Here is a 25,180-nt window from a genome sequence, read left to right as displayed (position 1 = left end):
GTGGAGCTCATGTGAATGACCAGGAAACCACTGAGGCTACAAACGCCGGACTCCCCTAACATCACTGCTAATGTGATTTAACATTAAGTCTGATAATGCTGCTCTCATGTTTCCAACGCTGGCCCGTTTGTAATTGATGTTGCTCTGTCAGGAGGCAACTCGGCTCCCAGACGCAACTGGGAGCGGCGACCTTTTCCAAACACAAACCAGCAGCAACTTGCTAATGATTACGTAAGAGAAACAACAGCTCCGTCCGGCCGGAGGAGCGAACAGCGGCACATCATTACGGACTGCGACACAAACACAAAGAAAGTGCAAAAGTGTGAAATAAGGAAAGAGGCCATCAGGGAAGGAGCTGTTCCCTCTGGGGACAATTTTACAGAGACGTTGCTCTGCCAGTCTGCTGGTGAGCGAAGAGTCAGGTCGTTACTCAGATGTCCTTTTAATGCCTCTGTTTCTCACTTTAAATACGTTGCCTCTGAATCCAGTCAAATGGACGTTTTTTTACTGTTTTTCCTCCTCAGAGCAGCTTGTTCTGCTGTTTGGTGGATCATTAGGCCACATCCACTAAGAAGGTTCTACTTTAGCGCTTCAGCATCACAAGCCAGCCCACACACTTCAATCATACCCGTCTCCCGTTTTGTTGGGGAAAACTGCCGTATTTCACCCGATTCCTGAGATCAGCTCATTCAGCCTGACTGAGAGTCTCGTCGAGTCGTTTGGAACGACTTTCTCTGTCGTTTACTTCTTTTAGGCAAATTATGTTAACACCACTAGCATACAAAGCTTTACGCTCAAAGTTACAGTAAGGGTTCGTCTCGTTTATCATTTCCTGCCCAATGAAAAGCATGAATTATTTCACATAAATATGGTTGTGTAACAGGTAACAAAACGTTGTTTCTCCAGACATTGTTGACGTATTAAGTTCTGTTAGGCTGGTTACCGTAGCAACCGGTAACTGTCAGCTCCGCCCCTTTTTGTCTTTCTGTTGCCGTTTGAAACTGGTTTGTATCAGGATCAGCTGTTTTTTCTTTTCAAGTATTACAAGTATTATAGTTCAACATATATTTTACACAAATGTAATTATATACAGTGTTTTATGAGTAATATTACTATGTTTTGTATGTGTTTTTATCTGTTATTATTAATGTCCATTTTAGCTGTTTAAATTTACAAACATCAACTCCTGCTATAGTTTTGTTTAGGGTTATTTATTATATTTTATTTAATGTTTAGGGGCAGAAGCTGCTGGACTGATATTAACCATAAACGTGATTTCGTCTTTTGTTAGAATAAATAAAGTGGATCCGAGTTTTTCTCTACAGTTGATGAAAATGTAAATAAATGTGCTTCAGTGGCTTTTTGTGTTTTTATTTAGGCTGTTTAATAGAAATTACACTGGAATTTCCACAGCACTTCAGTGTTAAAGGCCGGCCAGATTCTGAGTGGCTGATGGTAGTTTGTGGTTAAATGGTAGTTTCTTTTTTTTTTTTTTAAGATTTCTTGTCTTATAATTTAGGGAATACTGGACCGAGGTTGGTTTGGTGGGACGGCTCGCATCAGGCAGCGGAAAATGTCCCTTTATTTTAAATCCAAAACTTGACTTCAATCTGACTGCTGAGGACGCTAGCAGCTGTTAGCAGATGCTAACAGCTGCTAGCAGATGCTAACAAATGTAGCTCTCTCTCTGCGGCGTTAATGTGATTCTCTGCTGTTTTAAACACAGCAGCCAGAATCAAAGCCCATCTGAAACAAAACATCTCAGTGGTGTGGCTGATTTCAGTTTCCCTCTGCAGAGACCAGAACAAAGGAGAGCAGCAGTCTGGGAGGTGAAGAGTGACACCGTGTGGCCGGGGCTGGAACTGCAGATATAAATGAGGGGAAGGAGAGACCTGGGTTCCCGAACTGGATGCAGTTCTCCAGAGTGCGGACGAAGTCGGAGTCGCTCAGCTTGATGACATGGAGGCTGTTGGCTTTCTCCATGTTCTTCACCCACTTGTTGGCCTGACCCTGGGGGTCGATCATCAGCGGCCATCGCCTGGCGTTACTAGAGGGAGGGAGGGAGGGAGGGAGAGAACAAGAAAGAGGGGCAGAACAAAACAGAGAGAAAACAAGACAGAGAGAACAAAAAAAGAGAAAGATAGATTCATACACAGGACAATGTCTTGCAAAAATATTCGCATGCCTTTATGAAATAATCCAAAAATGCATTTTTATTGGGATTTTACGAGTTACATGAATACAAAATATTGCGTCTGTCGCTTTAAAATAATATGTGAACAAGATGGCTCCTCAAAACAAAGACAACCAATCAGCTACTGGAAGACAAACTGAGCACTTCCACTCACTCTGCAAGACGATTAATCGTGATTAATCGTCTCACTGAAATAATCGTCAATTAATTTAGCAATCAATTAACCATTAATTGGAGTAAACAGACTCATAAAACTGGCCTTTGCTGCCAGAATAACACACTCAGAGCAGTAATTAGACCCAAATAAAAAACTGTCTTTAAATATTAGCTTAACTAACCTCCTAAAAGAAATTTCCTATAAAGCAGTTATTATTTTCCAAAGATTGATCAATTAATAAAAAAGTAATCACTGGATTAAGTGAAGCAGAAATGGCTCAGATTTTCACATGTAGATTTTAGTAGAATTATTTCAGCTGCAGATGAATCGTTTACATAAAAATATCTGGAAAAAAGTGGAAATTGTTTTACCCGATTAACTGATTAATCATCAGAATAATAACTGCCAGATGCAGCCTTAATTTGAATAATAATCCAACCTAATTGCACTGTTTGATAACTAACAACAGTTGGAATTTAAAATTGATTGTATTGATATTAGTACTTCGTAAAATGCTTTAAGACAATATTTGTAGTAATTTAAATAAACTGAATTGTTTAGAAAAAGAAAAATTGACGGCTGCACAGTGGCGCAGTTGGTAGCACTGTTGCCTTGCAGCAAGAAGGTCCTGGGTTCGATTCCCGGCCGGGGTCTTTCTGCATGGAGTTTGCATGTTCTCCCTGTGCATGCGTGGGTTCTCTCCGGGTACTCCGGCTTCCTCCCACAGTCCAAAAACATGACTGTCAGGTCAATTGGTTTCTCTAAATTCTCCCTAGGTGTGAGTGTGTGTGTGCATGGTTGTTTGTCCTGTATGTCTCTGTGTTGCCCTGCGACAGACTGGCGACCTGTCCAGGGTGTACCCCGCCTCTCGCCCGGAACGTAGCTGGAGATGGGCACCAGCAACCCTCCCGACCCCATTAGGGACAAGGGTGAACAGAAAATGGATGGATGGATGGATGGAAGAAAAATTGACATTATTTCCTAAAGGAAGAACCTGGATTAGACGCATCCTGCAAAAATCTGTTTCATTTTGCTTTTATCTGCCTCCCAAAGTTTGTAAACTATTAAAAAGAAAATCACATCCACAGATTTGTTTTGTGGATGTGAAACAATTGTGTTTCTTGTCACAATTGTTTCTCCGCCTCCGTTATCAAACTTGAATATTGCTAAGATACAACCTGGTGTGTTTTTCCTCCAGACTCAGATAATATCTGTGGGTTTTTTGTTTTTTTTTGCAGAATTTAAGCTTCTCTCACAGTTTGCTAATAGCAGCAAACGGCAGGCGTCCAGCAGAAGAGACTTCATCTCTGTACTGCTGCAGCTTTAACGTTTTTACAAGTCAGGAGCGATGAAGATCCACGTTTTGATTCGCCAAGTCTAAAGGAGTATTTACATCTTCATTGTTTTTATTTCACTTTATTTGCTTGAAACAAAAACCAGAAATGATTGAATTGAGATTTTATGAGGAAGAACACAAACTAACATAAGGAGGAAGGAAAATTATCCAGTAGACCAAAAAATTTTCCATCAGTTCTTTCAGGATTTTAGATTTTGTTTATTTTTATTGTTGAATCTTTTGTATAATTTGCTTCCACTTTACATTTCCACTTTACTTTGAGTTGATCTGGGACATTACCCAAAAACAGCATTAGCTTGTAGCTAACGCTACAAAATATGTCAAGAAACATCGACTTCTAGAAAGTTTTAGCCTTGAGCTCTTAGGGGTTTCTTTGCAGTAGTGGCTTCTGGACAGTTTTTCTACAATTTTGAAATTAATTTCAGAAAAAAACCCTCAAACTTGAATTTGAAAACTCAAAAAATTGCTAGAATTTGTTTTTTGGATTAATCTAAAAAAAAAAAATTATAGAAAAAAAAAAAACAACTTTTCAGAGCTCCAAGTCAGATTCCTAGAAAAACCTTCTGAGTTTGAAAAGTCAAAAATTTGCTTGAAAAGAAATTTGATTATTCTCAGACATGTTCCAGATTTTCTTTTTTATTTCTATGCTTAAAAAGTGAAACAAATTCTCAGTTCTTTCTAGCAAATTTCCAATTTTTAAACTCTTATATTTCCTTGGTTTCATTTTGGCGGAAATTTAATTTAAGCAGGAAGATGAGCATGCCAAATAATATTTCAATGAATCATTGTAAATTACATTTTAGATTTTGTAATAATTTTTATTTTAAAGAATTTTAAAAATTCTCATCTTCCCTCCAGCTTTCCGTGGGCCTCTAGCGCCCTCTGGTGGCTGATGTATGACATAAAATCCCAGTAATTTGTGTGTTCTGTGTGTTGAAATAATGTGACTAGAGGTGGGAATGTCTTTGTCTGCTGAACTCACGATATCATGATGCCGTTTTCTATGGAGAAGCTGTCTGACGGCAGGCCGGCGATGTTCCACGCCTGGATCTTTACCGGTTCGCCCAGAGAGCTGGTGAGCGACATGTTGGAGGAACACGGGATCTCCATGGCCCTACACATTTCCAGCCACTTCTCCGTCTGATCCTGGAGGAAACGTTTCAACAATAAAAAAAACACACACAAAAAAAACAACAAAGATTTGAGCTGGACGCAGAATGCTACGCTAGCATTTAGCATATGGAAGCACTTTAAGCTCAAAAGTAGAGTTAGCTGCAGCAGGCAGGCGGATATCTTGGCTGCCTCCACCTGTCTGTATTTGGAGGTGAAGGCTCCCAGGTAAGCCACGATGCCTGATGAGATTAGCATGTCCCCAGTTAGATTGTTGTAGAGCAGGCCCAGATTAAAGGCCATTTCACTCCAACGGGTTTTCTCTCCGCCCAGGCCTCCGATCAGCTGCTCGGCTCGCTCCAGTTTCTTACTGCACAGATCCACCTGCAGGCCAAACCAACCAGTCAAAGTTTGGAAACATTTATTGCAACAAGGACAATAGTTTCAGCACAATTCTATAAAGTCTGTGCCCAAAAACATTTTTTGAAACAAAAAAAGCAAACCTGAATTTGAAGAACTTTTATTTTCAGTTCCATTTTTTTCTTTGCTTCATTTTGAATTGCTTTTTAGTTTCAACATTATTTTTCAGCTTCAAATCTTTTCTTTTAGTTTCCATTTTTTCAGTCTCAAAATGACTTTTCAGCTTTTAAATATATTTTTTGAGCTACTTTTATTACCCCAACGTGGCTCCATACAATTCCCAGTTTCTATGCAGCTCAAACTGCTCAGTGCTGTTAGCTCAACACTTTAAAGTGAGAGTTGTTACGGACCTGGAACTCCAGATCAGCTTTCTTGTTCTTGTTTGCCTCCAGAGTCTCTTCCAGCTTTGCCAGTTTATCCTGGACTTCTTTGAGCGCCGCCTGCTTGATGTGCAGAGCGTCCATGGCGATCTTCAGCTCTCCTTCAGCTTCTGCAAGTTTGGCTTTCTTTGGCGCAACCACCTTGGCCACTCTGTATGCATATTGACGAGACAAAAAAAACAATTTACACAGAATTGTATGGAGTCAAATTGCTCCAAAACATTTTTTTAGAAACTGAAAAAAAAGATGTAAAATTGACAAATAAATTTGAAACTGATAGAAAATTTGAAACTAAAGAAAAGATTTGAAGCTGAAAAAAGATCTCAAACTGGAAAAAAAAATAAACGGAAAAAATAAACAGAAAAAAATGTCAAAATTACTTTTCATATTGAATTTATTTGACTAAAAAATAAAAAACTGGGGCAAACCTTTTGGCCCCAATTCAGCTCCATAAATTTTGAAAAATAAAGTTTCTTCAAATTATTTTTGAAATTAAAAGAGAAATTAAAACTGAAAGGAAAAGGTTTGAAACTGAAAAATAATTTAGAAACTAGAAAATGAGTTTGAAACAAATAAAAAAGTTCAAAACTACTTTTCAGATTCAAGTTTTTTTTTTTTTAGTTTCAATAAAACAAAAAAAATTTGCAGCAAACTTCATCGCCCCAATTTAGCTCTATAAATTGCGGCCACAAATTTAAAAATCTGGAATTATATTTTTAATTATACAGTAGAAATTATTATTTTATGATATAATTTTAAACTGACAAAGTTAAAAACTAATATTAAGGTTGAAGGGTGTTTTTTTTTTAGTAAAAAGAAGTTTGAGCAAAAGTTTTAAAAGTTATTTTTACCTGAAAAAAATGATGCTGAAAAATAAATAAATACATTTTAAGATGAAAAAAAAAAACTGACAAAAAAACATTAAAAACTCCTTTTAAGATTCAAGTTTATTTTTCAGTTTATCTCCATAGAATTTAAGCTCAGATGGAAATAAATACTACAAAAATAAAGGCAAATGTTGGTAAAGATTTGGACCAAACTTTATGGCCACAATTGAGCTCCATAAAATTCAAGCAAAACAGGAAATAAACACTGTAAAAACCTTGGGTAAAAATAGGTGTTTATAAATACAGATAAGATTCAGTCAAATGTGAATGAGACAAAGTGGTAAGAAAGGAGCAGAAGGGAAACTTACTTGTCGTACTTGTCCATGGCACAGACCCACTTACACATTCCCTCCGCCGCAGTGGACGCCGTTCTGATCTTCTCCGGCACAAAGTCCGGGTTGGTGATGTACTTCTGGCGGATGACGGTGATCAGGTTGAGAGGGATGTTGTCCTTGTTGTACTCATGCAGACTCTGCAGGAAGCGCATGTCTCCCAGCAGCTTCTTGGCCGGACCCCAGTAGTCCTCCACCTTCTTCAGAGAGCCGCCCGGGTCCGGGATTCGGTCCGGCTTGACGGCCTTCAGGATGCAGATGGCCTCCATCACCAGCTTCACCCCCGCAGGCGGGTTCTTCATGGACTTCACCAGTGAGATGTCCTGCACATTTCAGCACACAAATCAGAGAAGATGGGAAAAATTTAACAGAATAAAAATTCAAACTCATTTTTGAACAAATATGGCAGCTTATGTTACACTGCAAAAACAACAAAAGACTTTGCTCTTGTTTCTAGTGCAAACATCTTAGTACATTTGTAAGACAAATAAAAATTTTTAGGAGGAAATATGAGTTTGTTTCAAGTCAATGATTTTTAAAATCGATACAAAATATTACCGGTAGTTCCACAAGAGGATTATTTCATTTCATTATTTCATTACAAGACATTTTCCCCATATATTAAGTGAAATAATCGGCCAGTAAAACTACACATTTTCACTTGTATTCAAGCATTATTTACCTAAAATAAACTCCTACTTATAGGTAAAAAGTTACTAATTACTCAGTTTTGCCTTATTTCAAATGTACGAAGATATTTCCACTACAAACTAGACAAAAATATTTGGCAAAATATGTAACTTATGTTTTTGCAGTGAGAAGCGAAGGAAGGGTACCCTACACTGCAAAAACATAAAAATCTTACCAAGTATTTTTGGTTTAGTTTAGTACAAATATCTCAGCACAATTGAAATAAGAGAAAACCAATTAATAACTTTTCAGCAAAAAATAAAAGAGCTTATTGTAAGTAAATAATTCTTCAGTACTCATGGGAAATACGTCTTGTTACACAGTAACTGAAATAATCTACCAGTGGAACTAGAACTTTTTCATAAATATTAAGGAATTATTAACTTAAAACAAGTTCTTATATTTTACCGAAAAATTATAACGGCTTGTTTAAGTCAATAATATCTCAATATTGATGGAAAAATTCTGGTTCCATTGGCAGATTAATTTACTTATAGGAAAAAAGCCTTGTTAGAAGTTAAATAATCTAGTACTAGTACTAATTATTGACTTAAATAAACTCATATGTATTACTGAAAATTACTTGTAAGTTATTTTCGTCTTATTTTAAGTATAGTAAGACATTTGCATTAGAAACTTTACAAAAATACTAGGAAAATGTTGTGATTTTGCAGTGCAACAACCTGTTTCCTGCCCCTAGTGTTTCCTCGTTGTCCCCTAGTGTTCCCTCGTTGTCCCCTAGTGTTCCCTCGTTGTCCCCTAGTGTTCCCTCGTTGTCCCCTAGTGCGCTTCCAATGGTTCTCTACAGCAAAATATCAAGTGCCTGAATTCTATGGTGCGCTCACACGTGAGTCAAAAACGCGTCCGACGCTTCAAGTTCGACGCGTGTTCACTTTGAATGCAGACGCTTAACGCGTTTCGCGTGTCTGCTGTACATTCAAAGACTATGCAGAAGAGTGTCAAGTCGTTGTTTTGCGTTGGATGCTCTTGACGCGTCAAACGCTCGAAACGCTTCGCAAAGGCCCTCGACGCGCCTCCACATAGAGTTTGACTGTAAACCAGACACACCTGATGCTCAAAACGCGTTTGATGTGAACGGAGCAAAGTGGACACGCGTCGAACTTGAAGCATCGGACACGTTCTTGATGCGCGTAACGCATTTGGTGTGAACGCACCATTAGACAACACCAAACCTTGACATTACCAGAATACAAAACTACTCCTAACCTCAGTCTAAACTTAATCTACACCTTAACCCAGATACTAAATATAATGTTTTACAGCATTAGGATCAGGCTTCAACAACATAAATAAGTGAACAATAGAGACTATATAGACATCTTTATGTCAAAATGTAATCGTTGGAGTGATTTATGACCTTAATAATTAATTGCCTTTAATTTCCAGTGACCGGATAGAAGATGTAACTAAGTCTCCGTGAGAAAGAGTATTTAAGAAATAAACACAGATTCACTGATTGAATTTGTGTTTGATATGCAGCATATCAAACATGCTGCATGGTGCTGTTGTGTAACTTGTGGGTTACCTTCGCAGTGAGCAAAACATTGTTGTTTGTGTACGTATATGTATTCTTGTTTTATTTTTTATTGACCTTTTCAATTTAAAGAAAGCATATTATCATATAAAATCCATTGAATTTTGCGATTTAAACAGTAGTAGGGTTCCTTTTGGCGCCTCCTACCTGCGGGGTGAGCGTATTCAGCGCGTCCAGAGCCGACTGCAGGATGGGCGTGGCTTCGGCCAGGTCGGCGTCGCATTCGTCCTTTATGGCCTTGGCGGCCATGGCTTGCTCGTTGGACACCGCCTCGTCCTCCTTCACCACCTTCTCCGTGGCGGCCACCTCCTTGGATTCGCGCTCGATCACCACCATCATCTCGTCCACCTGTTTGCTGGCCACCATCAGCTGCGGCTGCAGCGCCTCCAGCTCCACCTGCATGATGGCCACCTGGTCTGCGGCCGACTGCAGCTTTTCCAGACCAACTTTGTAGCGATACTTTAGCTGCATCACCTCGCTGGACGGAGAGGCAAGAAAAAATAGCTGATGTCCAGATGGATTGAGATGAAATGTTGCCTAATCGCTAAAAGTCAGTGGTGGGCACATTTCTGCTAATATGCTAATAGTATAGCTAAGTTAGCATTTTAGCGGTACACCATTTTTACTAAAGTTCAACAACAGCATTGAAGTTTTAGCAATCAACTGTTTCCTCTTTTGTGTTCTTTAGCAATAGCTTAGTCTAAATACCATGTTGGTATAGCGCTTTAGCATTTTTGCTAACTTTGAAAACATTTAGCACACATTCTGTTGCATGAGCTTCCACTAAATACAATATTGGTGTAGCGCTTTAGCATTAGCTTCCGCTGAATACCTTGTTAGTATAGCGCTTTAGCATAATGCAACTAATCTTTGACTAATGCTTTAGTGTTAGCTTCTGCTAACTTTTCTTGTTAGCAATGCCCACCACTGCTGTAACATTAACATTAACGATGCGACTGTCTCACGTTCTTTTCGTCCTCAGCAGGTTTTTGAAAGTGGAAATGAGCTCCAGGTAGGAAGTGGGTGTGACGTAGTTGTGGCGCTGCAGCTCGTCCAGAAAGCGAGCCGACAGCTCCATAGTGGACGTGTGAAACCTCTTGCACATGTGGATGCAGCCCTGCCGGTACTGATCCGTCATCTCAACGTCCTCCAGGAAGCGATCGGCCACGGCTTGCAGGGCGTCTTCAGGCCAAGGCTGAAGGATGCAGAAATGTGTCCAGTTTATTATCAAGAAACGTTTTTTTAGACCAGGTATGATTGAGATTATCAAAATGGAAGTACGTGCTATTTTGATCTGAAGATTATTAAAGTTTGCCTCCACCAGAGTAGTAAAATTTTTAAAATATCATTGGATTATCAAATGTTCTGTTAGGAAATGTTTCAGCCAACCTGCACAGTTTTAAAGCTCATTATCCCAATAACACAGAATATCACAGCAAAAATATTTCAAGTGTTGATATAAGCATAAAAATGTGTATGAACACCACTCAGGTTGTATGGTTTTCATATTTCCCATCAGGCATGTGAATTTCAGGATGACGGCCATTTTTAAAGATGGCTGCCATCTCACAAATGTTGCTGTTTGAGAGACTTACACCAGTCGTCAACTGGAAGGAGATGAAGATGTGTGATACAGACTTACAGGCAGCCATCTTAGTGGTTAGCATTAGCTTCTACTAATTTTGTATTTGCTTAGCAGTTTAGCGCTATCGGTGCTAAGATTTAAGATTCTTGTTCAGCGAATTAGTGGAACATTTTGGTTAGCTGTTCTCACCACTGCCAATAACTACTGTCGATTTTAGTGCAAACATTTATTCTCCATTACTACCATGGCGGCCATTTTGAAAAATGTTGATGGTTATTGTTAGCTCCTGCTAATTTTTAAATTATTGAGTGGTTTAATCAACCAATCAATCAATCAATCAAATTTTATTTGTATAGCACATTTCAGCAGCAAGGCATTTCAAAGTGCTTTACATCATTACAAACACAGTAATATAGTGCAATATAGAATCAATCATTAAGTCAAGTTTAGTGTTAGCGGAGTTAAGATTCTTATTTAGCGAATTAGTGGAATTGTTTGGTTAGCTTTGGAAATATCATATATTGTCCAGTATAAAAATGGCAGCCATTGTGGAACAGAAAACAGAGGGACAACATCAAGAAAATTTACATGATATCTATCATTCAAAATATGTAGCTGCGATTTGTCTCCAAACAAATTCCTTTAATTGATGATTTCAAGGAAAAATACATTTTTCATAACAACCATGGCGGCCATCTTGAAAAATCAAAACAGTATCAGTAAATATGATTTGTACTGGTCCAAGTATGTTTGATTTGCCACCAAATGCCAATAAAAATGAGCAAATTAAGTGAAAAAAAATCTTTGTTGATGACCATCTAGGTGGTTTGAAAAATGGCCGCCATCTTGAATTTTTCTATGGCTAATGTTCATTACCTCTGGGATCCAAGTTAGATTCTTGTATCCACATATGAAAGATTCAACAATCTGCTGCACTATAAAACTTCAGACCAGACCTGCAAACTCAATAGATCCCATAGTACCTAAACATTGAAAATCTATCAGAGCCCCCATCCAAGCTCAGAAAGTTCTGGTACCAAAGTCATGAAATCGGGTTACTCGGCCCACCTGGAACCAGTTAATGGTGCAGCAGTTAATGAGGGCGGGGAATCGGCGCAGGCGGTCCCTGAAGGCGTCGCCGATGGGACTCATGGCCAGCACCACGTGCAGCTGTGTGCGGCAGCGCTCCAGGAACATGTTGAACAGGGCGAGCGGCGAGCCGTCCGTCTGCTTGTCGCGATCGCGCTGCCGGTCCAGAACCCGCATCTTCTCACAGATTTCCTGCTTCTCGTCCACGGCGAACAGGTTGGGAACCTGGAGAAAAACATCAACATGTCAACCTTCCAGCCAAAGTTTTAGTCATTTTAAAATGAATCCAACGACTTTCAACTCATCCGTTCCTATTTTTATGGGTGTTATTTGTAAAGTCACTCAATAAAAAATTAAGAGCAATATTTTTGTTTATTTAGTCAATCATAAGAAAAAAAGGGTGTTCATCAAAACTATATTTTTACCATATTTAGTTAACAATCTAAATATTTAGTTTCCTAGGTAAAGATTTGAAATGCTTAGTTTGAAAAATAATACTTAGTTTGGAAATTTAATTTTTAGTTTGCCAACTAAATATTTAATTAGGAGCTAAATATTTAATTTAGAAATAAACATTTAGCTTCAAAACTAAATTAATTTAGTTTAAATAGCTAGCAAGCTAAATATCTAGCTTGGAAATTAAATGTTTATTTCAGAAAATAAAACATTTAGTAGTTTAATTTACAAACTAAATTTTTAACTACTAAGCTAAATACTAGATTTGGAAATGAAATGTTGAGTTTGAAATATAAATATTTAGTTTGGAAATTAAATTGTAATTTGGAAAAAAAATTTTTTTCAATATTCAATATTGCAAGATAAATATTTAATTTGCTGTTAAATATTATAATTACTATTTTTCAAACTAAATATTTAGCTGCCAAGCTATTTATGTCCGAGCTAAACCTTTAATTTGGAAATTAGATGTTTAGCGTAGAAAGTAAATATTTGCTATGGAACTAAATATATACAAACTAAACATTAATCATTAAATTCCCAACTAAATATTCAGCTATTTATCTATCAATCTATTTTGCTTGCTAGCTAGCTATTTGGAAATTAAACTAAATGTCTAATTTCCAAACATTTATTTTGGAAATTAAATGTTTATCCTAGACAATAAATATTTAGTTTGGAACTACACATTTACTTTAAAAACTAAATATATAAATTATATATAAATATTTAGTTGATGAAGGAAATATTAGCTCAGATCTAAACATTTAGTTGGGGAGCCAAATATTTTGCTTCCCAAGTAAATATTTAACTTGCGAATTAAATATGTAGTTTGAAACTGTGACATTTAAAAATGAATAACATCATTTAGTTTTTTTTTTACTTCATGACTAAATAAACTAAAACGTTGCTGTTAATTTTTAACAGCTCTCTTCTGGTCTCACCTCTCCGGTGTTCAGCAGGTTGCCGATGTCCTCCAGGAAGGATTCCTTCTTGATCTGCGTGTCGGTGAAGAGGAAGACGCCGTGCGCCTCGCCCTGCGTCGACTTCCTCATCACCATCTTCAGGTCTTCGTGCCACTCGTTGCTGCCGTACGTCTTGCTGATTTCCACCTGGAAGAGCTCCGAGTCGGCCATGTAGGCGGCCAGCCGGGTGAGCGACTGGCGCCCGCTGCCGCCGACGCCCACCAGCAGCGCGTGGCCGCTCGGCTGCTTGATGATGCGCGAGATGCGGCAGACGTGCTCGATGGCGAAGCGGAACAGCACCAGGTTCATGGGCGCCTTGCTGACGTTGTTGTACTCGTCCAGGTGCGCCTCCACCACCAGGCGCAGCTGCTCCAGGTCCGGCACCTCGCGGTAGTTCTGGTCCTCGCCCTTCGGGTCGTGGAAGTCGCAGAACATGAGGCTGCGCAGGTCGTCCTCCGTCACCACGCCGTCCTGGTCCTGGTCCAGGTGCTGGAACAGCTGGTGGAAGTTCTCCTGCATCTGCTCCGCGAACACCACCTGCAGGTGGCCGACGAGCCAGGAGCGGTCCAAGTCCTGCACCAGCCGGTCGCAGTACACCCTCAGAACCTGACCGGGCCCAGCAGAACTGTGTTATAGCAGAACCTTTCAGCAACAAGGCAGATCAAACAAAAAAACAGCAAACCAGCAACAAACATCACATTTTATCAAATTTCATTAGAAAGCTGCTTTTCTAATGAAATTTGTAAATTTTCTTACAAATGCGAGGAAATTTCTGTCTACACTGCAAAAACTCAAAATTTTACCAAATATTCATGTCTAGTTTCCAGTGCAAATGTCTTAGTACACTTGAAATAAGACAAAATGATTTAGAAAGATGTAAGTTTGTTTTAAGTCAATAACTTTAATTTTATATTGATGAAAAGGTACTAGTTCCACTGGTAGATTATTTACCTGATAAAAGGACATTTTTCCATGTTACAAGTGAAATAATCTGCCAGTGAAACCAATAATTTTTATCTATATTCCAGCATTATTTACCTAAAACAAGCTCCTATTTCTTGCTGAAAAGTTACCAGTAAGTCAATTTTGTCTTATTTAAAATGTACTAAGATATTTCCACTAGAAACTAGACAAAAAATATTTGGTAAAATTTTGTGATTTTGTAGTGAGGGAATAAGGAAGGGTTCCCTACACTGCAAAAACACAAAATAGTATTTTTGGTTTAGTTTAGTGCAAATATATCACTACAGTTGAAATGAGACAAAAAGCTGAATGACCAGAATGTTTTCAGCTTGGTAGAGGAGCTTGATTTAGGTAAATAATTATTTTATACTGATGAAAAAGTTCTGGTTCCATTGGTGGATTATGAACCGGACTTTCCAGGCAAGCAGACTGGGGTTTGATTAAAGCGGCCTGAACGGGTCTGTGTGACTCTGAAGGTTCGGGTCATGGCCTGATGGACGGCCCGGTTCTCCTGTTCTCCTCTGTTACCTCGTGGACCCAGAGCCGTTTGATGACAGACGGCTCCTCTGCGGATTCGGGCCGGGACAGGCAGATGCCCTGGATGACCCGGGAAACGTCGCGCAGGTTGAACAGGTAGTGGGACTTGGCTGGTGTTGGCAGCAGGTTCTTGGTCGCTTCCCGGTACACGGACAGAGTGCTGTTGACGATGTCAGAGGTCAGAGACGCGATGTAACTCGGGAAGGGAAACCTGGAGGTAAAAACGGGTCAGAACTTAGAGAGGAAACCTCTGCTCAAGTATGGGATTAAAATCTTGTCTGAACTTTTCATTTTAATGAATGAATGAATGAATGAATGAACTGAGGGATTTCAGTCCAATTATAGACGCCATAAGCACTGCAAAACACTAAATCTTATCAAGTATTTTTGTCTAGTTTCAAATCTAAATATTTTAGTTCACTTGAAATAAAACAAAACTAACTCACATGTAACTTTTCAGCAAAACATAGGAGCTTGTTTTATGTCAATAATCCTTGAACAGTGATGGAAAAAAGAAATGGTCCAACCGGCAAATTGTTTCACTTTATGACAAGAATTTTCTTCCATATTATATGTGAAATAATCTGCCAATTGAACTGGTATGTTTTCATCAATAATAAGGAATTATTGACTTAAAACAAGCTCATAAATCTTACTGAAATGTTTCCTATAAGTCTGGTGTGTCTTATTTCAAGTGAAGATATTTTCAGTAGAAAATGAACAAAAATACTTGATTTTGTGTTTTTGCAGTGCATTTGTCTCTTTAGGCCCTCCATTTTGAGTTTTTAAATAACTTTGTCCAAAAGAGTTGACCAACGTTTTAAAATGTAAAAGTATTTTTTTTAAAATGTGAAAATACTTTTGAAGATGCACACCACACTTTTCAGATTTTTGTTTCTAAAATATGGAAACTTCTGTTACCTTATGGTGAAATGCCAATCTGTGATCCTGGAGAAGATCGTAAACATTGTCTTCTCATCGAATTCGTTGATGGTTGCCACGTTAAAATGGCGGAGGAAACGAGGAGTGACAGGATTCCTTCCACCGCCTGAAAAACAAACAATTTAATCGTTTGGTCTTTCTCCTCTAAAAATATAAGTTACATACAAAGAATATTTTCAAAAAGTGTTTTTTATTTCATTCATAGTGTTACAGTATTAGAACCAGGCTACACAATTATTTGTTTAATTACGAGAATACAGACACGATATTAGGAGAACAAAAACATAATTTTACCAGAAAAACATCTTTAAACTTTAACTTTATTTATTTTTGTCCGCCTGGTGATGTAATTTTTAAATATTCAATGATTGATGTTTTGATCAGTTACTCGGTACTTCAAATGCCTTTTTACCAAAAATGTTTTTACTTTTGCTTGAGTAATTTCTTGGATGGATACTTTTTACTTTTAGCTGATTAAAAATATATTGGAGTGATGCGGCTCTTACTTGAGTAAGAGCAGCAGTTATCAATGTTTTGCTGCTTTAGGACATCTTGTCACTTTAAATCCAAAGAAGCTGCTGCTGGCCACATCCCCAAAGTCAATGTTTACACTCACACATGAAAATGGCTGGCAACAGAGCCACGATTGTACAACAGTACATCTTTGAAAAGCAGAAGTGGAGCCTCCTGCACACCCAACACGAATGCAGCAAGTGGTTTCTGGATGGTAAGTTGACAAAAGTCTTGTCTTTTCCAGAAGCCATTGTACAGCTGACTAAACGTGCTGCAACTCAGTTTATGTTGCTAGGTAACCGGCAGCAGAAGCAGTTGAGACCAAAACGGAAGAACAAAAATAACCAAAATGTGAATTTTTGCACAACAGGTCTCCTTCAACTGCCAGTAGATGCGGAGGAAGATGATGAACTGCTTCCTGTGACACAGGGCTGCTGCTCACCTGGTGGCCCCATGGCACACATGATCTGAATGTCCATCAGGCGGAGCATGGAGCAGTCCTTCATGTCGTACCAGTTCCAGTGGTCAAGCCACTGGCGCAGCAGCTCCACAGGAGGCTGAGCGCCGTAAACCTCCCTGGCTGGCATGTTGACGTCGTCTACAAACACCACCTGAGGGGAACCCAGCAGATGAGGTCACATACGACGACTGGCAGGTGTTTAAGCATTGAAAGTGTTGAAAGCCGTACCATTTTCTTTCCCATCGGAGGCCCAAAAATGCCTTTTCGCCGCTTATCGAGCTTGGATATGATGAGGTTTTGAGTCTGGGCCGCTGTGGTCTGGGCCGAGAAGCTGATGAATAACGGGCTGTATGCATCCTTCTGCAGCCTGGTCAACAGGAAGTCCTTCAGAACACAAACAGGAAGTGGAAACATCAGATTTTAGTGTCCAGTGGAGAGAACATAAACGTTACTGACTCATGGATGTGAAACAAAGTATTATTGTTTAGATTATAATAGGTGCAGAAACACCTTGTAAACAAACCTGATCCAAACAAATGAGAAGATTAATTGTGATTAATCGGTTAACGAAATAATCACCAAATAATTTAGCAATACATTTATTTTCGGATTTAAAATGAAAAAAAAAAAGAATTTAATTATTTGTTTATTTTATTTTAATGTATTTCTAATATTGTCTAAAAAATGCATAAATGGTTAAATGAAAAACATGAAGAATGGCTTATTTTTAACAGATTAATTGATTAATTGTCAGAATAATCTATTAATACAATCAATTACTATAATAATCATTAGTTGCAGCCCTAGTTGAATGTTTTATCCCCGAACTGGATTATTTGTTTATTTGCATTTTTAATATATTTCTACTATTGTTTAAAATAGGCTTAAGTGGTTAAATGAAAAATCTGAAGAATGTGTACATTTTTATCGATTAATCTATAAATTGTCAGAATAATCGATTGCTAAAATGTCATTCCCATCTAATCGGGTGATCAGACCATCATAATTACAGAAGCTATGTGACTGAGACGATGAGAGGATGCAACCCAACTGGTCCCAGTCTGATTCTGGACCAGAGCAGAGGAAGTGTGCAGGTAGCGGGAAGGGCATCGTGTCGTTTGTTTTCTCATGCTGTCCTCCTCTATCACGCCTGCCAGGTTTGGGATTCAGTCACGGTCTGCTGCCTGCGGCGCGGGATGGAGGCGCGCCGCCATGCAGGCAGGCGGGGGCCTCAGGGCCGAGCAGCGGGCTCCCCGGTGAGATGAGCTCCGTTTACCCGCCAGCCCAAAGTTTGAGCAAACTAATGGATGAAGCTACAAGGGCAGGAAGAGAGTCCTCTATCCAAACACAGAACGATCCACTGAGAAATACTCCGTATTCTTTCAAGAAACTCTGTTAACTCTGTCACAGAATCTAAGAGAGAAAGTAGCAGCCAAGAGCTGCTAATCAGTTTTAGCATCTCTAATCCAGACAGTTCGCTGCTCTGGATTATATTGGTGTGTGTAAACGAGGCACCAATTAACTAATTAGTTACATAAATCTTCACATAATTAATTACATTATTTGTATTTTATATACAAAAGACACTAGCCGGAACATTTGTTTGTGTTTCCGGTACATCCCTAAAACTGATGCACAACCTGCGTTCGCGTTAATAAATCCGCTTCTTTTGGCCCTTCGGGTTAATTTTTGCTTCAAAAAAACAATCAGACCGGACGCTGGTAAAGACAAATGTGTTCAAGATGTGCTAAAAGCAGTTAGCTTCTCAGCGAATGCTAAACTTGTAGCAGCTAGCTTGTTCCATGAACGGTCAGGCTGAACATAATAGCACTTTGCACCAATCTGATAGTTGAATAACATGGATAACAGATTAAAAACAATAAATATATTTCTTGTTGAGCTCATATGTCTATTTATTCAATATTATTCAACTTTAAAAACCACTCAAAAAATGGAGACGGCTACTTATTAATTTTACAACAGTTTAAGAGCTACATTGTGGCACAACCGGCCTGTGAGGACACATCATTTTTTATAAGGCCCAAAATGAAAATGAGCTTGACAACTATGTTGCATAGAGAGAAATGTTAATCCCAAATATTTAAAAAATGAAGACAGCTGCTAATCTTTTCAGGAGTGTAAGTCCCAAAAATTCAGAGCATACAAGCGCTGCAAAAACCGAAATATTACCAACTATTTTTGTCTAGTTTTTTTTGTGCAAATATCTCAGTACACTTGAAATAAGACAAAACTAACATCGGTGTAACTTTTCAGCAAGAAATATGAGTTTTTTAAGTCAATATTTCCTAAATATTGATGAAAAAGTTGCAAGTGAAATAATCTGTCAATATAACTAGTACTTTTTCATCAATATTAACTAATTATTTAATTAAAACAAGCTCTTATTTTGCTGATACGCTACCTATAAGTTATTTTTTTCTTATTTCAAGTGTATTAACCTATTTGCACTAGAAGCTAAACCAAAAACACTTGGTAATATTTTGTGTTTTCCTAGAGCGCTTTAGAAGGTCGGCCATTTTGGCTTCACCTTCATGCTTTAAAATCCACCGTTTGGACTCACGGTGATGTAGGCGCTCTTCCCGGTGCCGGTGGGCCCGATGAAGATGGTCGGCTTCTGGTGAGTAACGAGGAGCTGCATGAGAGCTATGTAGCGCACAGTGTTCTCCGTCGGCACGATGATCTCGTTGAACTCCATGTCTCTGCTGATGGCGGGCGCAGTCTTTAGCTCGTCCGTCCAAAGCTCCCACCGGCCCGGACCCTGAGGAACCAGAAGTTAGGCGGCTCAGATTTAGGATCACTCTGCTCTGCGGTAAACATGGAGACAGTTGATGAGAAGAGAAACACACCGATCTGGGGATTTAATCGCATCATAAGCTGGATGTTTGCTGAAACGGATTAGTTTTTAAGTTTTGTATCGTCTGTAAAGTGAAACAGAGTCAACCGTTTCTGTCAGAATAGTACAGAAGAGGATTGGAGACACTGTAAACAAAATTTGAATTTTGACATCAATTTGCTGATCTTAAATTCAGATTAAAAAAAAAACAAAACAAAAAAACATCAGAATTCTGAAAGAAAAGTCGGAATTTTGAGAAAAAAATTGCAGAATTTTTTTTTTTTTTCTCAGATTAAATTCTGAGATTAAATTTAAGTGGGAGTTAGCATCACTTTAACCCATAGCTTTTAAATATTTTTGAGGAAAATTTGCAATAAGCTCACAATTTTTCATTAGTGTGAAAAAAATGTGTGAATCTGTTTATTTTGAGTGAATTTCCATAAAAAACTGGAGCCGCTGGCTGATATAATTTAGCAGCATAAACTAAAAAATTTGATTTGATTTGATATTTGATCACACACTGTTCTTCTTATGTGTCTCTACCGATTTACTGTTATTTAGTACGTAAACATTTGATCTTGAAATAAGTTAAAAACAATTTTAACTGACCCGAAACAGGAGCCTTTAATATCAGACGTTAAGAAAAGATTGTGTCGCCTCAAAAGTAAATATCTGGTATCAGCTGCAGGTGCTGATTGGGGATCATCCAATCAGACGTTGCTTTGCGGTCGTACCTCCTTAATGAAGCGGTACTGGTAGACCGTCCCGTCGGAGGGCAAAGGAACCGTCAGCAGTTTCGGCGGCTTTTCGACTTCTCCCAGAATGCCATGAAGGCTCATCGTCTCTTTGCTCAAAGGTCCGTTCAGGATCTCTCTCACCACGGAGTCGAACTTCTCCCGACCCAAATCGTCGCAGGTGGCGCCGACCGACCACACCAGGCAGAACACAAAGATGCCCTTCGAACAAGAAAAGAACAGAATCTGACACTGAGTTCTTTTTTAAATTATAGCTGAATATCACTTCCTGTTTATGAGATTTTTGACAGAAAAATCTCATAAATTTTCTCTAAAAGAGTCAAGAAAATTTCTAAATCTAAAAAGTCTAAAATTAGCTTGAAAAAAACTCAAAAATGTTGAAATTAATAAAAATAAATCCTACTTCGGTTTAGTTGTAAGCAATAAGAAACAGTTTAAAATGGGAAAATACTGTTTCATACGACGGCGTTAGTCATTGGAGATGTAAAAATGAAAAAAAGAAAAGCAAATTTGTTCCAAAAAATTCTGAAATCTGGAGATTATTCGAAGAAATTTTCTATAAAAGAATAAAAAATTCTGAATTTCAAAACTTAAAAAAATTACTAGAAAAAACTCAGAAACTGTTAGATTTAAAAAATTCTCTTAAAAAACAAGAAGAAAAAACAAAGAAACGTTATTGATAATTTACACACAAAAAAAAACAACTCAGAAACTTTGAGAATAACGATTGACATTTTTGAGGGGAAAAAAACTTGGAAATTTCAGAGAATTTGACTTTAGGAAATTTCTGAGTTTTTTCCAGAACATGTTTGACTTGTCTCTTCAGCCTTAGGAATGTCCTTGTTTTTTCTGATTCTTTCTAGCAATTTTTCACATTTTTAAACTTAAAAATTCCTTGTTTTTTGCAGAAAATTTCTAAAAATTAACCCCAAAATCTCTGAGTTTTTTCTAGCAAGTTTTCAACCTTTCAGGTTCTAGAAGATTTCAGAGATTAATCTCCAAATTTTAGATGTTTTTTGGAACAAATTTCTTCCTCTTGCTTTCTGTCTGCAACGCCTCTAACACGTGGTTGTGTAAGACAGGATGATGGAGTGTTTTCCCATTTGAAACTCTTTCCTGCTGCTGCAGCTACACCTGAGTGGGAGGTTAAACCAAACAGGATTTATTCTTATAAAAGCGTCTTAATCACCGTGGAGCACCAACACCTTCAGTGGTTAAATCCTCTTAGAGCCGCCATTTAGAGCTGGAACAGCAGGTTAGCTGCCTCCATTTTTAGTTGTTAAGTTTTCTGAGGTTTCAATAAAATGCTTTGAAAAATTGCAGGAATACAGATCAGTTATGATTAAAGACAAAAGGCTGTGTGATTTAGTGGCTCCAGATTTCATCTGGTGTGAGATTATTTAAATCAGGAATTTTGAACGAGATGACAGGTCCTCTCAGAATAGTCCTATTCAGCAAGTACTACTCAGAGTACTACTCAGAGTACTACTCAGAGTACTACTCAGAGTACTACTCAGAGTACTACTCAAGAGTACTACTCAGAGTACTACTCAGAGTACTTGCTGAATAGGACTCTGAAACTATTCAGGTGATTCCACACAGAAACTCAGTGTAGCAGCCAGCTGGACCATTAAAGCTCATATCTGTGAGAAATGTCAGCGCCATGACCCGACCTGTGCTATGAGACCATTCCTCTGGGTTTCTAGGTCAAAATAAAGCGTCTGAATTTATGGGTTCGTTAAAAAACGGATGGCAGCACATTGTAACTGAAGCTATCCTTGTTGCTCATCAAATAGACTCTAACACCTCCACATGTTCAGCTCCAGCAGTTTTAGCAACACTCCGTGTTTCAGGCTCCACACCTTAAGGGACAAACGTTCCTCGCTCTAAAAGGGAAAAAATACACTTTTCACACAAATGTATAATTACTAAAAATACTTTTTTTTTATTACTAAAAACAAATAAGAACTTTAACTACATATCTCAACAATAAAAATATTTATTCTACTTGCGATTATAATAATTTTATGCTTTGTTAAATTAAATAAGTACCTATAATTTTAGGTAACTCCACTGGTAGGTAGCTAGATAAATTGGTATCAAGCTTGACTGTAGCTAGCTAGATACCTAGCTACTAATCTAACTAGCTACTAATCTAACTAGCTAAACTAATCTAACTAGCTAAACTAATCTAACTAGCTAAATATTTAGATTAGTACCAATTTTGATAGCTACCTAGATATATAGAGATCAAGCTTGATCAATTGCTTGATGACCAGCTATGTAGTACATAGTATCATAGCTAATGATAGATGACAGATAATATGCATAATATTGTGCTTTCAAAATTAGTGAAAGTTATTTCTGTCCAATCTTATGTCTTTATGGTCGCACAGATCTGTTAAATTTAAACTTATCCTGGAATTAAAGATGTAATTTATTGATGTTTCATAAAGATGCTGTGGTTCTATGTTATTTCTGCATGTCACAAACATTTTATTTGGACCTGAGATCGAGTCAGCCTCTGAACAGAGGGCAGCACATGTCTCCCTAATGAGCAGAACAACAGGTACAGCGGCTGCAAATAAAGGTTATTCTGTCAAACATCTCACTGTGTAAGAAAAGTTTGTTATTACTAGTCGGAGTTAAGTCTGCACAAATAAAAAGCCTTGGCCAGTGTGTGTATTATTGCATGAGACATGAAACAAAACCCACAAGAAAGGGATGTCTCTGTTGCAATCAAAAAAGGAAAACTAAAACAACACAAATCAGCAGGGATTCTGTAGAGATTGTAAATGAGGCTTAGCAGCCTCATGATGGCTCCTGCTGCTAAAAAGCTGATTAATTCAACACTTTGATAATGACTGGCGGGGAAACATAGCAGAGAAGGTTGAAAGGCATTCATCAGTGCCGTTTGCCACGGGAAGATAATAGCAGCGTTCCTCCTTGCAGGAGGCAACAAAACAGGTCTCAGAAAAATTTATTTTTCTGTTCCCTCTGTGGGGGAGCAAATCTTAATAATTAAAGCAATCTAATATTTAGATGTTATTTGGGTTAAAGAAATATGTTAGGATGAGCCGTTTTCCCAGGATGATGTGAATACCACCATTCAATCTCAGCTCCACTGTACGTATTTGTTGTTTTAAATAATCGCGTAAAATCAAAAAATGTTAATATTATTCTCCTCGGAAACAAACCTGGAGTGTTGCCTTGATTATTTTATGCATGTTTGAGAAATCCTTTAATCTCCATAGCAACCATTCAAATCTGAAAAACGCCTGGTTGGACTTAGCTCCTCCCCCACTCAGCTCCTTCAGACTAGCCAACAGCAGTTAGCAAACACCTGCTGGAACTGCTGAGGTCATTATAGCAGCTGGTAAAAACATTGTTAAAGCGATAATAGAGGAGCCATGTTGTGATGACTTCTTGAAGGTGGAGCTTCAGAAAGAGCAGCAGTTTTTAAAGAGACAGAACCACAATTTCAAGGAGTCAATTTTCTTTTGAGTCATATTTAATGTATAAAGACTTTTTATAACAACTGAAGGTGAAATAGTTACTTGATTATGCTATAGTATGGAATTATGTGCCTTGAAAATACATAATACTGGCCCTTTAAAGTATTTGTCTTTGACAAATGAAGTAACTGGAAAACCTTTTTCTGTTTCTATCAGTAAAATAAAACCCGTCCTTCAGTCTTCATCAGGATATTAAATACTGAATCTGAATGTTAACTAAGACCAATCCGTCACATTAAGGGTAACAGTTCTCAAATTATTCATCAAGGTCTCGTCTTTTTACAAATAAAAAATTCTAACATTTTTGAGTCGTTCTGCATAAAACAGGAAGCTGATTAAGTTCAGTTTATCAGGCTGCTTTGTGAAACTTTAAAGAAAATCTGAGACATCGACACAAACCTCCAACCAGGAGCGAACGTCGTCTTGGCTTATGGTCTTCATTTTTCCCGGGTCGTGAAACTCATCCATCATGCAGTCCATCAGATTCATCAGGGACTTGACCAGGTTGGTGTCAGAGGTCGGGGACAGCTCCTGTAGTCAGACAACACAATTAGAAACCGCCAACATGCTCTGCTGCCTGAGCATCCGGTGAGACCCGGAGCTCCTTACAAAGCCTGGATGTCTGACCAAACTCAGAAACCGACTCAGATTTCAGCCTGCAGCTGAACACAGCAGCACATTCCTGCAACAATCGTTCAAGTGTGGATACAAGGATAAAAATCAGCTTTTCATTTTTCCCACTTGAGTTTGAGGGTGATGGACAGTTTTCAAGATGGACGCCTTGTTTGAGCTTTTGAAACTAATTACTTCCAGAAGGAGGGAAAGACGTGTGAGAGACTGAGAAACATCATCTTACTGGTCAGTGTTAGCTTCTGCAAAATTTTAATTGTGTTTAGTGCAAATTTTGTATGTGCTCGGAAATAGTGGAACATTAGCTTCCACTATTTCTTATTGTGTTTAGAGGATTAGCATTAGCTTCCAGTAATGTTTTTAGTGGAACGTTTTAGCAGTTTAGCTTTATCTTCTGCAATTTTTTTACATACTTAGCAGGTTAGCAATAATTTCTGCTAACTTGCTAAATGGTTTAGCAATAACTACCACTAACTCTTTTATGTGTTTAGCCGATTGGCATTAGCTTCCACCAAAGTTTTTGTAAAATGTTTCAGCGCTTTAGCTGTGATTTCTGCACTTTTTGTATTTAGCAATTCAGCTGTAACTACCACTAATTTGTTTATATGTTTAGCAGATTAGCATTAAATCTCCACCAGAAAAAGGAAACGCAAAATCAAGAAAATAAGAAATGTTTTATATGACTGAAAATATGATTTGATGCCAAACACATTCATATAATTTTGATTTTAATCAAGAAGTTAATTTTACATGTGAACCACAGCGGCCATTTTGAAAAATCAAAACATTGTCAGTGAAAATGATTCCAATCAGTCCTATTATCTTTGATCTGAC

General features: G+C 38.1%; 1 protein-coding gene across 1 annotated transcript in view; it reads right to left on the bottom strand.

Annotated features, from left to right (window-relative positions):
* Window positions 1–25,180, bottom strand: part of dnah7 (dynein axonemal heavy chain 7) — an 81,985-nt gene that overhangs the window by 25,629 nt on the left and 31,176 nt on the right. Inside the window, exons 33-48 of the mRNA XM_005798176.2 lie at window positions 24,116–24,247; window positions 20,181–20,402; window positions 19,174–19,371; window positions 16,821–16,976; window positions 16,575–16,743; window positions 15,599–15,725; window positions 14,669–14,888; window positions 13,157–13,783; window positions 11,736–11,981; window positions 10,048–10,277; window positions 9,230–9,560; window positions 6,814–7,160; window positions 5,589–5,769; window positions 5,017–5,202; window positions 4,691–4,854; window positions 1,893–2,047 (exon numbers count right to left, since the gene is read on the bottom strand). Of these exons, the coding sequence (XP_005798233.2) occupies window positions 1,893–2,047; window positions 4,691–4,854; window positions 5,017–5,202; window positions 5,589–5,769; window positions 6,814–7,160; window positions 9,230–9,560; window positions 10,048–10,277; window positions 11,736–11,981; window positions 13,157–13,783; window positions 14,669–14,888; window positions 15,599–15,725; window positions 16,575–16,743; window positions 16,821–16,976; window positions 19,174–19,371; window positions 20,181–20,402; window positions 24,116–24,247 (3,691 nt within the window). The remainder of the gene's footprint in view (window positions 1–1,892; window positions 2,048–4,690; window positions 4,855–5,016; window positions 5,203–5,588; window positions 5,770–6,813; window positions 7,161–9,229; window positions 9,561–10,047; window positions 10,278–11,735; window positions 11,982–13,156; window positions 13,784–14,668; window positions 14,889–15,598; window positions 15,726–16,574; window positions 16,744–16,820; window positions 16,977–19,173; window positions 19,372–20,180; window positions 20,403–24,115; window positions 24,248–25,180) is intronic.

Source organism: Xiphophorus maculatus, chromosome 7 (assembly GCF_002775205.1).
Source record: "Xiphophorus maculatus strain JP 163 A chromosome 7, X_maculatus-5.0-male, whole genome shotgun sequence".
NCBI classification, from domain to species: Eukaryota; Metazoa; Chordata; class Actinopteri; order Cyprinodontiformes; family Poeciliidae; genus Xiphophorus; species Xiphophorus maculatus.
This window is presented reverse-complemented; position numbering and strand designations above follow the sequence as displayed.